At 38.6% G+C, this 22,087-nt stretch overlaps 1 protein-coding gene across 2 annotated transcripts in view; it reads left to right on the top strand.

Moving 5' to 3' along the window:
- The first annotated feature begins 7,130 nt into the window (after window positions 1–7,130).
- Window positions 7,131–22,087, top strand: part of LOC110066278 (uncharacterized) — a 97,662-nt gene continuing 82,705 nt past the window's right edge. For both annotated transcript variants that reach the window (XM_089287545.1, XM_089287544.1), the window contains exons 1-5: window positions 7,131–7,827; window positions 8,809–8,865; window positions 9,145–9,443; window positions 10,492–10,584; window positions 11,640–11,957. In XM_089287545.1, the coding sequence (XP_089143671.1) occupies window positions 7,350–7,827; window positions 8,809–8,865; window positions 9,145–9,443; window positions 10,492–10,584; window positions 11,640–11,957 (1,245 nt within the window). In that variant the 5' untranslated portion in view covers window positions 7,131–7,349. The remainder of the gene's footprint in view (window positions 7,828–8,808; window positions 8,866–9,144; window positions 9,444–10,491; window positions 10,585–11,639; window positions 11,958–22,087) is intronic.

The following is a 22,087-nucleotide window of genomic DNA, read 5'->3' as shown; positions in this document are numbered from 1 at the left end:
TTCTAATGAGTGGTTCTCGAGAAAAAGGCGTATTTCCGAGAGTGCAATTTTTCATTCATCGCAATCTTTTGACTTACTACGCATGCGCTGCATTTAACTGGGTTCTTTCGGTAACAAAGAAAAAGCTGAGAATTGCTGGGTTCTTTGCATCGTTACCTTTGCTAACATATCTTTGTAATAGAAAACCAAAGCCATCAATACAATGCGTGTATAGTGCGGGTGTTGAGTAAATAAAATGATCGCTCTATTGACAGCATGTTTGTTTTTTGCCATCCTTGTGCGCACGCTGGATTGCATCAGCAAAAGCGCGCGCGAAAACTGTGTTCGGCCACCTTAAAATTAACAAATGGTAAACGCCATAGCGTGCACTATTGAGTTATGGATGCACGCGGGAGGTTGCTAAGCACGAAAGAAGCGTAAGAGTCGCACGAGGCGATAGCCTCGTGCGACTCTAGCTTCTTGAGTGCTTAGCAAACCTCCCAAGAACATCCATAAATCAATAGTGCACGCTAAGGCGTTTACCATTTGTTTTATAATATAACATTGAGACATTGGAACAACAGAAGTCCTTTTATTGAGCTACATCACAAAAAAATGTTGGTGTAGCCTTACATGACAAGAGAAAACAAGCGCGCGAAAATTCATTCATGACAACCGACTGCACACCAGTAACTCGATTAAGTTTCATCTTCAGACAACTGTGAAGACAGTTTCGCATTTCTGGCAGAAGAATGTCGGCCATTACTTTGGAAACAATGTCAGTCAAAAGATTCGCTTTGTAAACATTAGCACACACGTCAGCAGCGTACACCCATTGGCAAATAGTAGACGCTAAATAAACCAATCAGAGCGCGCACTTATCTTTAGTTATGTTATAATTAGTTATTTTAGTATGTAAACGGAGGTGGCATAATTTTAGGAATCTTATACCCAGTTTGAAACCTATCTCAGATTTATCGTTGTATTCTGAAGCTCGATTAATTGATTAAACATTTTTTGTTTTCTACAAAAATAGATGAATCGCGATAAAAAATACATTCGATTTTGAGACAGTATTACGACTTCATAATGACACCATGCTAGAGAATGTTTTCCCGCATATGGACTCTGCTTCGCATCGTTATGAAGTCCTAATATTGTCTCAAAATCTACCTATATTGTCTCAAAATCTACCTAACACCTAATCTCACCTAACACTTTCTTTACTCAAACTTTTCCCTAGAAAGTAGATTTCTGGTTTTCTACGTGTGTGTGACAGGGGAGGGGGGGTAGTGGGTGGGGAGGGGACACATGCTAGTGAACTTGTTACACCCCTCAATCCTAAATTACTTACGTTAGACACGGTATGTTGTTAACTTGCGCATTTTGTTGTAGGATAAATGTTGGTCTTTTAAGAGCAAATGTACGGTAAGAATCACAGTATTTCTGAACAATGAAACTGATTTGGCTTTAACAATTCATTTTCACCGCCAAATACAGAATAAGGGTTTCATGTCAGCAATTTGGTTTGTTTATGGCATGAATTATGCTCAAAATTCCATTTTGAATGTCCTTAGAGGGGCATAGAGTGTTTGTGGCAAAAATTCAACAAACTTTGATAAGCCAAATTTTTCTCAACTGATTCTGATAACTGGGTCACTAAAGTAAATAATGGTATAGGTACAGAAGTTCTGCAAGAAGGCAGGTAGATACACTGAGTTTTTGAAAAATGGCAATTTTGGGTTGTAATTTTGACATCAATGTTTGCCAAACTCTAGCCCAAGGCTCCTCTCTGTCCAATACCTCGAGGACAAAGTTACATGTATGAAATGAAAGCTCTATTATAGTAGAGTTCATGGTCAAATTCATTTGGAAGCACAGTTTACCAATTGGGTTCTATGGCACTTTCAAAATGTCCCCTGGAAGGCTGGGTTTTTGGTGCTCAAAGGGCAAAAAAAGAGACCCCCCCTGAAACTCCAAAACCAAAAGTCAGAGAAGTGAGCCAAATTGGCTTTTGAAATACCTCATTGCACCCAACTTCTGTGCCAAGTTTCAGCCAAATCAGTTGACCACAACTTTTGGCCCCTGGAACACTTTCTCAGACAATGACACTTAAAACGGAATAGGTTCGATTACAAGCATATCACCTAGTCAAGGCGATAAGCTTCTGGTTCGATTACTAGCCACTGTTCAAGAAAGGATCCCTCGCGCACTTGTAGACCCGACTCGCGTACTCGAGAGATCAGCGAAAATCAGGCCTAAAAACAGAAATTAAATGAGAGCGTTTCTTTTAATTATTATTTCTTCCAGTGCACCCTAAAGGTTAGTTTGACAGCTAAAAATGGTGACGTTTCGTCGTCAACACCCTAAGAGAGACCAGAATCCTTGATTTGTACCTGAGACTACGAGCATCCCTGACCCGTTTTCATAAAGGTGCTTCCCCGGGTTTTGAGCATCCGCCGTTTAAGGCCGTTTTACGGTCGCTTGCACCGTGTCAAGTTAGTTGTTCTTTGAATTTCTGACACAAGCACTCAATATCTTATATCTTTACATTGAATAAATTTTCGCACGAACGTTTTTGTAAATAAAAGCTACCTGTAATTATATAACTCTCGTCTAAATACTCTCCACATATTCCAGCCGTGCGCAACAGCAATAACGCCAAAACAGATCATAAAAACACAACTTTATTTGCTATCGTGTGCTCACTGGAGGCCGCACGGACAAGGACTCAAATATCTACAAAGGGAAAGTAAAATATGGTCACGAGAAAAATCTAGGCGAAAAACTAAGAGGGTACCAACGAGCATCCATAGGATGAAAAAACCTCGCCGCGCTCGCTGCGGTAATGCAGAGGAAAAACCCCAGCCCTATGGATAGAAACCCTCCGACCTGCTGGGCTCGGTCTTATTAAATTAGATTCCTAATGATTTCGAGGCTGAAAGTAGGGACTGAACATTGTCTTTAACATAACCATCTTTGGCATTTTCACTCTGCCAACGACCGTGTCTCTTAAAAAGTCTATCAGCGATGCCTGCATTGGCGGCAGCTGTGGCTCCTCCGGCCCTGAGACTGTGAGGACTTATGCAGGAAACGTCAGTAATGTCTTTGAAAGCGTCCTTAACGATCTCCCTGGCTCTGCTGTAGCTTAAGCCTTGACGTCGAACTTTAGATGTACATCGAGGAGACAAGAGGGCTCTGAATAACGGTAAATCCTCACTAAGATCAATTTCAGCGGCAGCAATGTATTGCTCTAAAGCCTTTACGGGACAGGTTTCCAGGTCTGATCGCGCTATTGTTGTCCACGCCCCATCACGGTATTGGTCTGTCTTGGACGACTCTAAAAATATGGACACATAAGTAGGAAAAAACTTTATGTCACAAGCTCGAATAGAGCATAGCTCACTGAAACGAAAAAACCCAGCATATCCTATGAGACATAAAGCTACTGTTCTCAAATCCGATAAGGAAGGAGACTTATCTGAAATCTTGGAGGATGCAAGCGCCCTCAGCATCTCAGGAGTGATGGGTTCTTTCTTCGATTTAGCCTTCCCCAGAATCCTTTGAGACGCGCTAACCATGGCAGAAACCATAGGATGCACCGAGACCTTGGGCAAACCGGCCAGCTGTTGGGCCCAGTCGATACTGCAAACAGCATTAAGAACTGGAGAAGGAGAATTAGCTTCCAGGATTAGGCACTGCAGGTAAACTGAAACTTGAAAGGGGTTGGCGGGCATGTGGCGAATACAATTAGACGACGCCCAAAACTTCCAACGTCTAAAACCAGCCAGGTAAGTGCGAATAGTGCCATCGGCTCTGGAAGCGAGCACGGTTTCCTGGACTCGACTAACCAAGGGCTGGAGATGGTCGGGGATAGCGGCAAAGAATTCGGTCCACATCTCTGATTGAAACACATCTAAAATCAAAATAAAACTGACAAGCAAATTAGCAAAATAACAAAGAAAAACATGACGTGAACAAAAAGGTAATAGCAATACAAAAAAGACATAAACGGGCTCGAGAAAGAGCCCAAAAAATACGTCTCGGCTACACAAATAGCTACCCACTTTCGCCACAAAAGAGCTTCTATATATCGGGCACAGATCGTTCCATACTTCATGGTGGCACACAGCCCAACCATTTGGATACAGAAAGACCTTAATTCCCAGGGCGCAAAAAACAAAAGGGGGGCACAGATGGTCCCATTCATTCTCAAGGGCAAACAAAGGCCCCTAACATTTGGGCACAGATGGTCCCATACCTCATGTAGGCACACCGGCCCTAACATTTTAGATACAGAAGTTCCTGAATTTTTAGGGCGCAAAAAAGGCCCCATTCTTCGGGCACAGATGGTCCCACTCATACTCATGGGCAAGCAATCTCCCTAACAATATAAGCCCAGAACGTCTCATACTTTTCGGGGGTAAAAAACCTAAAGTTCAGGCACAGGTGATCCCATATTCCTAGGGAGCAAGAAAAGCCCTACCTACCGGGCACTGTGGTCCCATACATCTCGTGCACAAATAGGCCCTAGAATCTAGAGCTCGAATGAACGAACCCTAAAGTTTTGGCCCTGATAGAAATAAATGATAAATAAATAAATAAACGAATAAATCATAAGAAAAAGAGAGTAAAAATAAAAATAAAATAAAAGCGAGTCACCTCCAGAAAAGAGCACCAAGAGGACGAATTAGCATAAAACCACTCCTAAATACCCTGTTCAAAACCCCTAGAGAGTTCATACCGACGAGAGAATATTTTTCCGCTAATTTCCAAACCGCGGAAAAATTCTAATAGCTCATTTCCCACTCGATTGCCGAAAAAGAAGACATCGAAAGTCACAAAATTGATGAGCTGTATATATTTTCGAATGATTCAAGCCGCGATTAAATGTTTTAAACGATCAACAGTCAAGAGAATTGAGGAGAATTCGAACGACGTGTTCTGCTATTTATTTATACGATATTGTAAATAAATACACCTAAATACGGACATGGCGAAATGAGGAACAAATAGTTGATAAAAACATGTAGAATTCGAAGAAACGACATTACACAAGGCTGGGAGTTCTGCAGTCTTTAATATCGCCTTGAAAAGGGAAGAAAAAAACAAAAAAGAAAAGAAAAAGAAAAAGAAAAACAAGTTATTACAACATGGTGTTTTCGTATTTGGTCACCCATCCAAGAACTAAGCCCGCCGAACAGGGCTTAACTTTATTGAGCAGACGAGACGTGGTACTGGCGTGACAAAACAGCTCCACAGCTAGCACAAAACATTTCGCGAAAGCAAAATGGTCACGAAAAATGGCGGGAGTTTGAGAGGCGTGTAACATATCAGCGGTTTAGTAAGTATGGGTTTATGCGTTGTATAGCAGCACATCAATTCTCCCTCAATTCGATAATTTTGTGTTGTGTTTCACTAATTTTAATTTGTGTTGTGTTTCGATAATTTTGCGTTGTGTTTCGATAATTCTGTGTGTTTCGATATTTTTTTTGTTGTGTTTCGATAATTTTGTGTTGTGTTTCGGTAATTTTGTGTTGTATTTCGATAATTTTGTGTCGTTTTTCGATAATTTTGTGTTGTGTTTCGATAATTGTGTGTTTCACAGATGTTGACTTGTGTTTCAAAAATAGTGTGTTGTGTTTCAAGAATTGTTTGTTGCGTTTGCAGATATGGGCCACCGTATATTTCCCTTGATGAATAAAGTTGACATTATTTACATAAATTGCCGTTCCTTGGTTCAGGCTCGCTCGTACGGATCTTGCCTTCAGAGACTTCAGAGTACTTTGCCACTGATCCCAAACAATATTCGAGCGGATAAAGACTGAGCTATCTGTCACGAATGGAACTACTCAACAAATTCAATGAAAATATGGTTGTTGCTACGGTTCAGTTAACATCCCAAAGCCAAGGCGATTCAAAGTCGTGTTTGTGTCTGTGAAGAGGATTTAGATAAAATTTTTGAACGACTAGTAGATTTACACTAAATTAATTAGATTATTTGCTCTCGATTTCTATGCGAGATACTTGACTCGGGCTGCGCCCTCGTCAATTATCCCGCGATAGAAATCTCGAGCTCATAATCTAATTGCTTATTAGATGTTTTGGTGTGTAATATCGCTGTATACGTTTAGGAGTTGTGCCGTGTTTTGACGAACCCGTAGGGCGAGTCAAATCACAAACAACGAGTAAAAATACGCAGCGAAACTACACACCAAAACATCTAATAAGAGATTTATCATCCAACTGCTGTAGTTAATAAATTTATCAGTGAAAGAGGGAGAGTGTGACAGTTTGGCGTGCGCTTACCGACTGCTATTTGGACTGTATTCGCTGCAGTTGGATAGTAAGGATACTTATTTGATACTAACATGATATCGGTGACACTGTTTAAAACTTTCTTCGTCACACGCAGTTTTAGACTGCGTAGCATGACATGACTAATGCTCTTTAGAGTCTCCGATTTCAATGGACCTTGCTCTTTGGTTTCTTTTCTTTCCTTTTCTTCTGTTTTTTCTTACTTGGTCATTGTTTTCTCTTCTAATCCTGTGAGGCGAAATCCGTGAGTAAACTTCGCAATGCCCCGATTGTTCGAATTTGTGTGAACTTTTAACCTGGTTTCAGCGAAGAGAAAGGAAGTCGTGAGGTCGATATAGGCCTTTATACAAATATCACGTAAAATCGCCTAAATATCTCTCCGGAAATTCTCAAAAGGCTGTCTAAGGGTCTGAAAAAATTTTCACAATATCTCGAAAGATCCTCTAAATATCTCGAAATATCTCGTATTTTTGTTTTAAAAATAAGCCGATTTTGAATGCCTTAGGCCACATTTTCCCCAGCGGGAGCTGAAAAGTATGCCAGAGATTGTTTACACTAGTATTATGGAAATAAAGCAACTTGGATGCAAAGTGTCACGTGGGAAACCTTTAAACTGGATTATTTCTAGCATAGAATTATACAACTGAGTATTCTGTTAAGAAAATACTGAGGAAAAGCTGGAAAACAGCCAAAAAAAGCTACAAATTTTTCTAAATATCCCAAAATTTTCTAAATATTTTAAAATTTTCTAAATTTTTCTAAATATCTCGGAAACTTCTAAATATATCAAAAAATATCCGGATATTTGTGTAAAGGCCTACGTCGATATTTTGCTATCGGTGTCACCTTTCAAGGTTGTAGCTATTCCTCTGGACTTTTTTGTTTTGGACGATATAAGAACATCATCGATAAGCTATTGAGACGCAAAAGGTATTATCTCTTGGGTATCGCAAAATAACAATCGTATCAGACGCATAGCTATTTTGGAGGAAAAAGGAAATTTGTTGTCGTAGAAGAAGCAAGAGAAGCGTTTGTTAAGCATTTGCCCAAAGATGAGTCTTGGCTGGTTTCTTCTGAAATGTACGACTCTTGTATTCGTTTTTTCGCATTCATATGGCCAACAACCTTGCAACAACTGCTGTCAGAGGCCAAATCACAAAGAGATGGATAATTCTCGGCGCAGCGTGGAGAGTAAGTGGAAATCAGGTCAAGTTGCATTGTGTGACAAGGATCTTGCAGTTGGATGGTACCGTTTTACTAGCTTTGTCGGGGGACAGATGCCGACTAACAAAGTGAACACAAACCGTTGTGGCACCCAATCTCCAGTTTGGCTAGATGGCACCACTGGCAACCATCCCGCCAGTCCTACTGATCCTGTGGTTAGCATCAAAGCCTGTGTTAACTTCCGTAATTGGAGAAATGGTTGTCGCTTTTCGTTCCACGTAAGCGTCAAGCGCTGTTCCGGAAATCCTGACTTTTTCGTTTATTATCTTCAACCGACTTACCAATGTGACGTCGCCTACTGCGCTGGTAAGAAAATGTAAATTGAATGGAAACTGTTTAAAATTTTTACCATGTAACACCTCGCATCATCTTTTACTCTTTTTCAAAGCAAAATAATTAATATATCCCTCCTAGTTTCATGAGTATTCATATCCCACTTTGTTTTGAGCAAATCACGCTGAACGGTTTGGCACATTTCTCGAAGTTTGTTTGTCTGTCTTTTTCCACAACGTTGAAATCCGAGGATAGAACTGCGAGGCCCGTAATTAGAGCATTAGGACTTTTATAACTCACCATTAAAAGGGTTGCTCGGGTCGTTGTTTGGCCGAAATATTAACTGCGACTAAGAGCTCGAGATAATCGTGACTCATTTTAAATCATTTAACCATTTCTGGGCTTATTGGAGGCAGTGTGTACAACAAGCAAATCTATTTGTGAAGGGAATTGATTTTTATACCGTCGCCTTCGTTAGTTTATAAAACGTAAATGGTTACAAATCTCGGGACATTGCAGTGTATTATAGGCATCTTTATCATTGGGTAAAACTTCAAATTTACTAAAAATTCCGGTCCGTTGTATTTCTAACTTTTACTTGACTTTTTGTTGTCTTATTGGATCCGCTTTACTGAGACACACCATATAGAATTTTGTCGAAAAGCATACTGGTAGCAATGTTTATTATTGGCGTAGTAAGATATGAGGCCACTAGAAGTCTCAAAATATAGTTCTTGGGTCTCAGATCCCTTAATTACAATGAATTAGACCCTAACGTCCGTAACTCTAAATCCGTTTTTAATGATGTAGAACGATAAAAGAGGTATGGTGCATTCATTAGACTAACGACGTTGTTGAAACAGGGAACAGATGATTGGATACTTTGTTGTCTTTGGATACGTCTCAGGTTCTTGGCTAAAGATGAGATTGTAATCGTAATGGTAAAAATGCACGAGAAAAAACGCTAATGTATACATGCCAGTATTACGTCACTTACGCTTGTTTATGTTACAGGAGATGGTATACCTTGTCCCTATGGACAAAGTGGTACATCGTTAGCAACATGTTATGGTGAGTGAGCTGATAATGTCTTATTTCGTTAAAACAAGTCTCGGTTAAATGACTCACACGTGTTTCTACGAAATAACTTTATAACAGTAGTTTATTCTGAAAATAGGAACAACAACATTATTGCAATATATAAATATATTATTAGTATTAGTATTAAATAAGTTCAATATTAAATCTTAAGTTTAAAGAAAGTTTCTCAAGAGTTTATTGAAAGTTTCCTTCAAAGTATTCACCCTGTTTAATACAATAGACTTTCGAATAATTGTATTTCTCGATTAGTTGCACCACAGAAAATATCCAGCATCTACCTGGGCCGTCCTGAGATAAAAGTCAAGGATTCTCAAGAGGAAGCAGTCTCTCTGCTCTGTGTAGTGCCTATCGATAAGACAATAAGGGCATGGAAGAATGTTACATATCAAATTGAGTGGTATGCAGACGGAAAGAAAACAGCATTTACAGAAGAACCGTTCTGTAAGCCAGCAACAGGTCAAAGGGAGAACAATAAACCATGCCCAAATGAAAAAGAAATCCGTTCACTTCTTAAAGGAAGTGGTTTCTATTATGAGCCTGGACAATGGGTAAGAATTTTTAGGTAATTCAAAAGAGCAATGGACAATTTTAAAATTGAAATTCCTTATGGCCTTTAAGTAGACGTGCGGCTGGAATCGAATTCAATATTACAGGTTTTACTTTTTACAGCCAATACATTAGCAAGCGCTGAGGTAACAGTGTTTATCCCAATCTGTATTTTAACGGCTTACACTGAAGAAGAAGCAGCTACTGATCCTCAGCTTTCACCCTGGCTCTCAGGAATCTCTTGAGCTTTCACCCTGGCTCTCAGGAATCTCTTGAGTATTAAGACGAAATACGATAGAAAATCGAGCAATTTCAGTTCTTAGTGGACAAAAATCTGGTACTAGAATAATTTTAAGTATTTTACAGTCCTTTTTACATTTTCTTAAAGCTAAAGATATAAATAGTTGCCTGAAATAACACAGAAAACAATTTCCCTTGGGAACGAGAGAAAACAAACTTCAAAGTTCACAGAAATTGTGCAAATGCAGGTAAAATTTCATCATTAGTTTCATTTCACCAGTACTTTCAGGTGATTCATGCGAAGTTCAACATTTGTTTTCGACGTTGGGTGTTGTTAGAAATGATTTTTTTAATTTGAGAAGATATTTGAAACAGTCGTAGTGGAGTTTGCAATACGATGTAAATAATCTTGGTACAAAGTTTTTGTCCACTTGTTACTCAAACTTCTGTCGAATTCCGTCTTAAAGCTTTGATCAGCGTAATAAGATCACCACGTCACATAAAGTTCATCAAGTTGTCGTTTCTCAAACGCCCTGTCTCAGAAGTTTCAATGTCTCCACAACAGGAGATTACCCCGTCAAAATTAAAACTTGCGTAACTGGATATTGCTTAACAAAAGGGTGAGGAGTTTTACAAACCCCGGACCTTAATCCGATCCTTGCACTATTCAAGCAGGAATTGAATTAGCAAATTAAACATTTCCTTTCTTTTGAAAACTTTTTGAACACGCTGAGTCGGAGAATATCTTCCAACTTTTGATTGATTGTTTGATTGATTGATTGATGGATAACTGAATGGCCGTAATTTCAGATATCTTGCAAAGTTAAAGCAAGATTTACTACCTTGAACCATCCTTGGTCTGATATTGTGACGCCTGTTAAGCCATTTTTCGCTGGCATAAAGGTAGGTAGTGATGTATGTGTACTTATAAAATAGCTCGGCATTGATGTTCAAAGTGTTCATGGCTGTGTTTGTATTTTAATAATTGTTATTTTTGGGTTGCGAAAATGCGAATGACCCTTTTGTTTTCCATGGCGTAGTTGAGCATAGCCATAGCCATTAGCCATATCCATAACCATAGCCATGGCCATAGGCGTAGTTACCATAATCAGAAAAGTAACCAATACGCATTAGTAATAGCAATAGGACTGAGTGGAGTACAATTCAGGGAGTAGTCGAGCGAGTAATTTCAAAATTTAAGATCACGATTATCCCTGAATTGTACGACACAAAGTCCTATTACTAATTAATCGTAACTATAACAAAAATCGAGAAGAATATGACAATGGTATAAACTATTGGACAGGACAATATATTCAACTTCTAAGCTAGATGCTGAAAAAGATAACCCATTCAAGTGCAATTAGCACGCACTTGATGACGCGTACTCTCCAATTACTCAGGCATAATGCGTACTGTCCAATTACTTAGGCATGACGCGTACAACTCTCCAATTACAAGTGCATGGCGTGTGCAACTGTCCAAGTAAGGCTCAAATCAGGGCTGCTGATGACCAATCCGATTCGAGGATTTTGTTATAATTGCGATTAACATAAAAATAGGCCAGACCATGAACCTTTCCTCAAAGATAAGCCTAGGCACAATTCTGAGGTAAAGCTTAGAGCACGCCTAAGCGCAAGCCTTGGCCTAAACCTAAGCCTAAGCTTTGTCCTCTTGTTATGCCGTACGCGTCTTTCTTCGTTTGAAACCTTAACCATAATAATGATCTTAACTCTTATTTACAATATAAGCAATCAGCTTTGTTACAAAGACACACCGAGAAATACTAGCTCTGTTCCTTTGTGACATAACTATCACTGGGCTATTGACTAATATTACATTTTTTTCTAAACAACCTAACAACTGCCATTGAAAACATCTCCACTACAGTAGATTTCCATACCAATATTGGACAGGCGTAAAACAAAATATACGTTTTTCTTTCTTTTTTTTACTAGGTCACTCCTTCTACACTTATAATCTCAGAATGCGAGGAACCCTTTTATCAGGAACTTACCTTAACACCAATGATTCCGATCAGACAAAATAGACACGGTGCCTACCTTTTTGTGACATTTTATCTCCCTGATGGGCTGTGGTTACTTAATAAGTATAAATGCTTCGTCGAATTAAAAGGAACTACTCCAGTGACTGTTAAGGTTGGGGCCACATGCACAACGCTCTATGGTTTGAAAAAAAAAGTTGTTATCACTCCCAAGATTACCAACGGTAAAGATAGCGTCTTCTGGACATTTTTTGGTCTACCGACGGTCTGGGTATGTAACTATGTATGTTTTTTGTTGATCCATCCATCCATCCATCCATCCATCCAAATTAGAATCTAAATAAATAAAATAGAAGACTTTATTTGACCTGAAAGGCCAATCAGTGATCATTGGATCACTGGTATTAACTGGCGATCAGCATTTACATATAAAATACAGCTATTCATAAAATTGTACTTTAGAAAAAAAATTTACATTAAAAATTACAACCATTCTGGAGATTATATCTCTCAATCTCTCTATCGACTTTTAGCATAACACTTAACTTGTAAGATTCGTTTATAGATACTTAACGTATTTATATTGATGGAAACTGGTATGTATATATTTTAAACAAACTTAGTTGTAATCATTATAGTTCACGGCTTTTGGGAAGAACAGAAGTGCCATGTTTTGTCATTTTTGATAAAATTTTTTTTTGTGTGTGTGTGTTTACAGCACCTTTTAATTCACAAAAATAAATATAACACATTACAATAAAAAGAAAAAAAAAACAATGAAGATGGTATCAAAGGGAAGAAAACGAAACAAGTGTTTCAAGTGTATTGTTAGGTTGATTACGTATAGCATTACTAGTATGTGAGAGCGAAGATAAAGAGCAGATTGCTGTGAAAAGCTCGTAGGTGACAGCGTATGTACGAGATGGTTGGCAAAGTTGATAGCTGCTAACGCTTCAGAGGAAGTGATGCTATCTATCAGTAGGTATATATTCTGCAAGAGGTTCCCATTTTTCCATATCGCCGCTTTTTGTCTCCAACTCGAGCCTTGATTTCAGAAAGCGTAGATAATGGTCAAAGCTAGGGAACATTTCTTTAGATTTGGCTACCCAGATATGACGTCGAGCTAAAAGAAGGCAATAATTAATTTGAAGTGCAAATTTTGACGTTTCCAGTTTCAGACCAAAAGCTGTAATGTTTAATAGTGTGGAGGTTTTGGGCATTAGTTTTATACTTTGCAGCCATTCTGATACTCTTTTCCAAAAGTTCGATGTCTCGTGACATGTCCAGAAGAGATGCATTAATGACTCTGGGCCTTCTTGACAGAAGGTGCAATTATCATTTGCCTTAAGCGCAATTTTATATAGAAAGTCATTAGTTGCTAGACGTCTGTGTAAAAATTTAAACTGGAATTCGATCAGTTTGGTACTCCTGGTGCATCGTGATGTCAAAAGGTATGCTGAGCTCCAGTCGAGATTTTCATTTCTTGAGTAGTTACAAGTTAGAAGCCATTTCATTTGGCTGTTTTTTGGAACTTCGCCTTTGATTCTTGTCAGAATTTTGTATACGAGTGAGCTTTTAGTCTCTAAAAGCTTAGTGCAAAAAGGCTTGTACTCCTGACTATTATCATGATCATCCACTTCTTTACGGAGGGTCTTTACAGCCGATATTATCCCATAATATTTAAGAGGAGAGACATTTAAGCTGTATTTTAATTGAAAATCATTCAAAGAGAGAGAGTTGCTGCTCCCTGGTTTTTGTAAATGTTTCACTTTTGTAATTCCTTTTGCACACCAGTCCTTAAAGAATATTGGTTTGTTTGCTATTCTAATTAGAGAGTTGTGTCATAGGCTTTGTTCTTGAAACTGCACCTGGGATTTTATTTGTTGTTCGAAGTTGACCTCCGCCCAGACCTCCAAAATTTCTTTGAGAAATGCATCCGTAGCTTTAATAGACGTTGTGGTGTCTTTAACATTTAGATTGCCAGCAAAAATATTTTCACGACCATAGTGTTTTAGAGCCAAATCAAAAAAAATTTTCCATTTTGCGTTATTGGTGGTATCTAGGTATTTCTTGATCCATGTTGTTTTTAGAGCTTTGTTAAAAGAACTAAGATCAATCATCTTTAGGCCTCCATCACAATAATCATTTATCATAATTTTGCGTTTGATTTTGTCTCCCTTTCCGTTCCAAAGAAACTGATAAAACAGCTTGTTGATCGGATTTAAAGCATTGTAATTCGATGGCAAAGGAGATAGCAAATAAACTAACTGCGACGCGGCTAACGATTTCAAAACAGTAATTCTTCCCAGCAAGGTCAGTCTACGATACTTCCAACAGCTAAGGATTTTCCTTATCTTTTCCACCTTTTCATCATAGTTTAGCAGAGCAGCTATTTCAGGCTCGACTGATAGCCACAGTCCTAATGTTTTAACTTTGGATTCCGGCCACTTTAATCCCTTTCCTGGCAGAGAAAGTTTGTCGTTTCCAACACTAGAACCGATCCAAAGGGCTTCCGTTTTCTTCTCATTGAGTTTCAGACCGGAGGCTTTACTAAATTCATCTAACATGCTAAAGGCAGAGAGAAGAGCTTGTTCTGACCCGTCTAAAATCAGTGTAGTATCGTCGGCATATTGGCTAATTTTAATTTCATTGTTGTTAACACATACCTTTTATGTTCACATTGTTTCTGATTGCTTTGGCCAATATTTCCGCTGAAAGGATAAATAAATAAGGAGATAGGGGACAACCTTGTCTAACACCTCTTTGGATCTGAAAGAAATTACTGGACCAGCCGTTATTCAGAACACAGCTTTCCGTTTTACAGTAAAGAGCCTTTATCCACTTAATGATCGATGGACCAAAACCAAAGTAGCGCATGCTTTCGTAGATGAAAAACCACTCTAGTGAGTCAAAAGCTTTTTCGAAATCGACAAAAAGTAATAAGCCTGGAATATTATTTTCTGCGGCATAGCGAATGATACTGTCTATGAGCCGGATGTTTTCTCCGATAAATCTACCTTTCATAAACCCTGTCTGATCCTTGTTAATAAGTCTTGGGAGAACTGATTTAATGCGATTTGCAATAGCTTTTGCAGCAATCTTATAGTCAGTATTCAGGAGAGTTATTGGACGCCAATTTTTAACAAAATAGAGTTCCGCGTCTTTTTTGGGAATTAGTTTAATGATACCACGTCTTTGTGTTATAGAGAGGCAGCCAGACTCTAAAGCGCAATTAAGCGCGGAGTTCAAGAGGGAGGAGATATCTTTCCAGAAAACTTTATAAAATTCGGCTGGGAGACCGTCTGAACCAGGCGTCTTGCCCGAATCCATGCTTTTTACAGCTTCAGCACATTTCTTTTCAGACAAAGGACCCTCGCAGCTCTCTTGTTCCTCGAGCCCTAACACAGTTTCATTAACTTGTTGAAAGAAAAGTGACTGGGGGCCGTCATCTTCCTTGGAAGTATAAAGACTCCTGTAGAAAGATTCACATTCCGATAAAATTGCTACGTCGGAAGTGACAAATTCAGTGTCGTTAATTTTCAATTGACTTATTGTTCCTTGTTTAAGATGTCGACTTTCAAGGTTCAGAAAGTACTTGGTATTCTTTTCCCCTTCATTATACCATTGAGACTTTGAACGAAGGATTGCACCTTTGGCCCGATATTCTATTATTTTTGCGTGGTCCCTCTTTAGGGTGTTAAGTTTTTCTATAACATTCTGGCTTGGAGGTTCACTACTGTTTCCGTTGTCAAGTTGTTTTTCTAAAATCGCGATTGACTTTACTAGATCCTCTTCTCTTTTCGTTCTTTCTGATTTTTTTGATGCCGCGTAAGAAATTGATTTCTCTCTCACTTTCAGTTTTACCATTTCCCAAAGTAAGATAGGGTTGACCGTCTCATCATTTTCATATTCGCTTACAGTATTTTCTATTGCCGCCTTGATTTTATCTAGGTAGCAAGTTTCTGATAGTAAAGAAGTATTCAGCTTCCAAAAGCCATTTCCTCTGGGGTTTGAGTGTAAAGATAAACTTAGAGTAATCATGGAATGATCAGTTTTGAACCCTGGGATAATGTCTGCCTGAGTGATATTGCAAATGGAAGTTTGGCTTACTAGAAAAAAGTCCAATCTACAGTGTATGTCGGATAGCCGTTGGCGCCAGGTGTACCTCTTGATCAAAATTTGATCAAAATTACCGTGTTTAAATATCCAACCAACCAACTGACCAACAGACCAACCAACCAACCAATAGACCAGCCAGCCAATTAGCCAACCAACAATCGCAAGCTCAACAAATTCGATTAAACATAAAAGGTTACGCTAATTTGTCGCCCAAAGCGACGAGGTTACTTATTTCACCATGAAGGATATAGCTTTACGAAGTTTTCCTTCATTACTCATGCGCAGTATGACGGATGAGTTATAAAATGGGCTCCGTTCCTCCGTTTTGGTGTCACATTTGTACACGCAAATTTATGCATGCATACATTTACCACGCTCCTTGGAGCATCGTCCGCCATATTGGATTCTTCAAGAAGGTGCCGTTTTTTCGCAAAAGTTGTGCTTTTTCCCCAATTTGATACGGTGTGAAAGTACCTACAGTACTTTAGTTCGTTGTTAAGATTCTGAACTGGCATGTGAGCATGCATGAACAGGAAGAAAGTGTTTCTGGAGAGATAAGGCATTGTTTATGTGGATCGCCATCTGACAATATGACAAGTCTCAAATTTATTAGGGTTTTGGGAGATTCAAGGACATATTACGAAGAATCAGTTACTAAGAACGTGCTCTTTATACTTAATCTTTTGGTCAAAAAAATGCTTCCCGCTCGTGTAAATGGACGTGTTCAACAAAACGGGCAGGTGATAGGCCACGTTCAATGTATCAATATTCTAGCATGTCTCCGAGGATTTCAGGACTAAATTTTCAAGTTTCTTTTGTCGCTCAAATCCCAAAGGATACTCGGTTACAAAGAAATCATTTTAAAAGAAAAATAAATGCTATAACTTGACGTTTCGACGTTATTTTGTTGAAGAACACAAAAGCAAAAACCGACACAACGTAGGATGATTTTTTGAAGGTGTACTATATTTCGGCTGGCCAAACCAGCCTTCTTCAGGTACAATGAAAATTTTACATTGAGACTTGTTTTTATGTAGCCGATATTTGCGTAATACCGGAAATACGTGAAAGTAATTGACAGTGTAAATGAAAGATAAACATACGGTAAAATAACATAATAAAAGAAAACAAATAGAAACAATTAATATGTTTCTTCGCGGATGTTCAGATCCTGAACATCCTGATCCTGAATCTGAACATTCTGATCCAGGATCTGAACATTCAGATCCTGATGGTCTGAACATCCGCGAAGAAACATATTAACTGTATGCTAAGAATCGTGATATAAATCTTAGGTTCTAGAGTTTTTATATTTTTGAGAAAATTACGAAAAACCGTCGACAACCCGTGAAACCGAAACATCACAGACATGCGGTCAAATTTCACGATCAGATAATCGAACTCGCGTGAAGGCGCATAGCAAATTATGGTTTTCCTTAGTTTATAATTTTATTTAGGAGGTATTGCTAAGCTGCTTTGATGATATTTTAGACTTAAAATTGTAATTCCGAATTCCTGGAGAGCAAGCGAAAAGAACCGAAGTTTCTAGACTTTGAAAATCCAAAATTCCATACCGTTTTCAAACATTTCAAAACATACTCGGTATTATGTAGAATTCTTTCAAAATTTAATTCTAGCAAGTGCAAGAGCTGTTTTTGAACGTGATATAGTTTTTTTTCTTGGAAAAGTCATTTCTGAGGCGAGTGGCCCCATGCAAAATGACCCAATTTGACCTTTCGAAGAGATTTTGTTTAAGGGCCCATTAACCGATTTATGCGCGTGCTCGCACGCGTTGATAAGGAGGTGAAATTTCACTTCCGGTTACTTACGTCAGCCTGAGCGCAGAAAATAAAAACAACTCAATAACTTGCAAATTCGCCTACATTTAGATGTTTTTCTTTGTGTTTCACAAAATGCAAAGTAAAAAAAGTACAAGCAAAGACAAAATAAGATTAAGACAGAAAAACAAGAGCAACAGAAAAGCGTTTTTTCATTAAATCCAGCCTTTTCCGACGGATTTCGATTAAAGCCAACGTTGGAAAGATAGCTATGCATTCCTTTGTAAAATCATGCTTTTTTTCAGAAAATTACGGATTTTTTACTATTTTAAAATTCTCTCAAAATCTGACTTTTTAAAAATGAAGCAAAGTCTATGAACAGCGTAATGAGGATTTAAATTAAAATATTAAATCAATGGAAAAAATCCCGATAAAGTAATCTGCCTGGGAGCCTTTGCGTTTTTTCAGTATTAGTCACATGACAATGGGCGGGGCCTGATGACGTCATCACTAGTGTTACTAATCATGAAAATGTTGAAACACACCAAATAACTCTGATCTAACTAAAAATGATGAGGTTACATGGGAATAACTTTTCCTTAGCAGCGGCTCGAAAAGATCGGTTAATGGGCCCTTAATCACGAAATGTAAACAATTCGACTAGCCTTAGCTCGCTTTCTGAGCAAACCATTGAGAAACCCTGCCATTTCCCATTAAAACTACCCAGTAAACCTGAGATAATACTTCGATGACGGTTCACCTTCCAAATGGGTGTCTGAAGGCAAATAATTTTGAAGTTCTCAGTTAGTTTTTTCATTGCTTTCCTGTTTCCGCGCTTTATAATTTACGGTCATATCTTGACATCGAGCTTGTATGCTGGTTTCAGGTTAAGCTTGTGCAACACTTTTCAGGAAAATCAATCCATACATTGCAATATCTACCTCTCAGTGAGCAACCTCTTGATATTCACTTGGTTTCTTGTACAATAAAAGAAATTCCTAAGCGCGAGACGTAAATCGGTCTAGTGAGCGTAACGCAATCTTTCCTTCGTCACTTCCGGACCACGTGATTAATCTTTTTCTGACGCGGGAGGGGGAAAGAAGTTTTCCTATGCAAACAATTTCTTTTTCTTGTTGGTGTTGCACGCAATGCATTTAACGGTTCATTACATGGCCACTGCAACAATTTAATTAAGATTTTCCATCATGATATAAACAGACACAAGGCCTTTTCATGTCTTTTGTTTCAAATATTTAATACAGTAATTCACTCAATTGCTTTCGCTCAAAATACGTTTTTCTTTCAAGTTAAAACGGGACAACTTTCTGTTTTTCTCCTTAGGGCACTCAGCTATTGCTGAACTTAGTGGGCAATGGAAAATAGCTAAGAGTTCGTAGCCACACCCTATTCACCCCCCCCTAGTCCCCTACCCCACTCTTGTGCTAACTTTGAATTTAAAGGGAGTGAAAACAAAATGTATTTGGGGTAAAGGACGGCCCATTCCATTATATTTTATGAAAAGAGGGGGGACCGGAGGGGGGACTGGAAGATTTTGAAAACAAAAATTGCCCGGACGCAGGCCGGAAAGCAAATGTCCTGCAGAGCGCAAACTTATATAAATCCCCTGCAGCATCTCAGTGTGATGGATTCTAAGAAGAAAGTCTATATGACAGAGCTTTTGTGGCGTGATATGTCTTTGTTACAAGTTAGAAAGGGAACTAAATCTTGGACGTAATTGCTTCGAGGGTCTCGACCGCATTGGCCACCAACTAGCCGCTGAAACGAGCAATTTCTCTCCATTTTCCAATTTTTCAACCGATGACGTAGAGCAAATGACTCAATTTCGGCAGAGGTAAACACATGCGTCCTAATTACTTGGGTGCCGAATTGTAGATAATGTTTGATTTTCAAAGTTTTTTTTTTTTGACGAAGTGAGCGCTCAAGGTTATACAATACACTTCAAAAGACCTAAACTCATTTTCCTGCACATATCTGTGTAAAGTTGCATAGATTTTAATCGAGTGGAGTTTGTCCACGTAATAAGGTTTGCCGAATTTAAGAAAAGGTTGGGAGCCTCGCACGTGCAAGCTTCGCTTATCGGGCGAGCGATCGAAAAGTTCGATTTTAAAAAATAACAGCTCGAAAGCCGTGAGAATTCTATATTTAGAACTTTTTTAGAGGTAAACAAACCGTTTGGCACAGATCTATATGCGTTTGGTAATTATGTGTTTTAAACTTAGATCTCTCTCGATGGCAACTCTCAAAACAGAAACATGTCTTGTGCGAACCCAGAAGCAAATCATTTTCAGTTTCCAAAGGGATATTCTTCGAGAATCATATAAAAGCGTGCGTCTACTTCTCCATCAAAACGTATCTTGTTGAAAATAATTCCTAAAAATTCAGACGCGCCACGAAGCGGACCTGTTTGCGTGTTCACCTGCTATGGGCAAATCGGTAAATACAATTAAGAGTCCCTGTCCATAAAAATGGAAAATAACTCGGCAAGTGTCGAAAATTCGATTTCGCTCATATTTTCATGGTAGATAGGCTAGGGCATGACAAAAACTACTGGACAGTTTTTTTTGGCAAAATACCCTTTTATTTCAAAGAAACAGGCAAATTATCAAATTCCGTTAAAATCGTCATTTGACGCACCATTTTATTAAACAAGTTTGAAAGCCTCGTATGCAAAACCTCATCATTCTTCCGTATTTAAAACACTCAAATATTTTTGTGCAATGTTTAAATGTGCACTGGGTTCATTTTAGGGTATGTTGCGTTGTCGTTTTGAGTGCAAAATAATTAAATTTCGAAGACATGTATTTCATTCACGTAAAAGTACTTTCACCATGTGCGAAACCTTCAAATGGATTAAGCTTCAGGTGGTTGAATTGCAGAAGGATGTTCTACAGATTCCTGTAAAAATTTCTTTGGGCCAATGATTGTGAGCGACGGGAGAGCTTTTCAAAGAACGTTAAAAATGCAAATATTTGACCATCCGTCGTCAAATTTCAATTTACAGGTTAGACGTATATTTTAGCATGCGCCACATGACTTGACCTATGTTAAGTTGAAATAGACGCAGAGCTGATAACTTCGAAATGTTCTAACCTTATTTGCTGTAAAAGGCAGGCCCAAAGCCGATTTGACGTGTTTCTCTCACCATTCGTCACACATAAAGCAGAAGTTTGCTTTTGTTTACATAACGTCCGATTTGCATCGCCAACCGTCAACTTATTTAATGGTCGAATACCATGAATCTGTGACCCTCTTTCGACACATATGATCACCACTGCATCTGAGTCAAAAACGGCTAAGTCATTTGTAGATAGTTGCTTGCTTTGCACTACACGAAAATATTACGTTTGATCATCATGGTTTGATCGCTTGGATCCTTGCTTGCAGCGGTTCCTTGTTCGTCACGTAATGCTGTCATCCCATTTTAGGGGGTAGAGGTAGGACAATTTCTATTCTAATACATAAGGCTCCGTAAGGCTTGGAACCACTGGGAGCACACAATCGTGTTGAGTAGGAAGAGATTAAATTAAGAAATGAAAAGAATGAATAATTTACCATTGCCCCTGTTATCTTTTACTCGACCACCGCTATCTACATGCCCTGCGTAATACTGTAACGCTAAACTCATAGCTAGGTCTTTTCGCGCTGTGCAATTATTTTCGGTTTACATGTAATACAGTGGGCTACTCTCGGGGAAATGGGTGGTGACCGCTTAATGGGGCTAGCCGCTTAAATAGAGGTTGGTGTACCTTGAATATTTAATTTTTCACTATCGGGTTATAAATTTCTTGGTGAACATGGAGTCAATTCAAGACAGTCATGATAGACGTGTGTTTGAATTATCACTCGTCATGCACCTTCAATTTCAGACTCTTATCTGCCATCGCCCTTTCCAAAACAAAGTTTTTAAATTTTGGGTGGCCGCTTAATAGGGGTAAAGACAATAATGAAACCCTTATCGGAACGACCAAATGGTGGCCGCGGAGGTACCCAGTCAATAGGTGTCTTATTTACAATATTCTAATGACAATAATTTTGGACTGCATTGACAAAAGTCCTCTATTTTCTGTTACAAACATACCAATGCCTCGTTACTAAGCAAACAAAACACGCCAAATAAGCTGGCATGGCCAGGGCTATTTACCCACGTAATTACTAATTAAATTTAGTCTGTTTTTCTCATGAATTAGACACGTTGTGATTTCCTATTTTTATTTCAGCTAGTTCTTGCTATATTGATCTATAATTTGTTTATGGCGATTTTTCTAAAATTCTAGTGAGTACAGGCACTAGCTTTATCAGCTGTTGTCTGAAACATCAGAACGTACAACAAACGTGATTTGGACCGAGGCCTCATACACTATAGAATACGATTATATAAATATACACACATTATCATATATATGAACAAACAGATGAACAATGATTAAATTGTTTCACTTATCCTGAGAGTGTTCTATACAAAATAGATCAAAATGTGCAGCAT

The sequence above is a fragment of the Orbicella faveolata genome, unplaced genomic scaffold (genome assembly GCF_042242905.1).
Source record: "Orbicella faveolata isolate gen_17 unplaced genomic scaffold, um_ofav_v1 contig_14, whole genome shotgun sequence".
Lineage (NCBI taxonomy): Eukaryota > Metazoa > Cnidaria > Anthozoa > Scleractinia > Merulinidae > Orbicella > Orbicella faveolata.
This window is presented reverse-complemented; position numbering and strand designations above follow the sequence as displayed.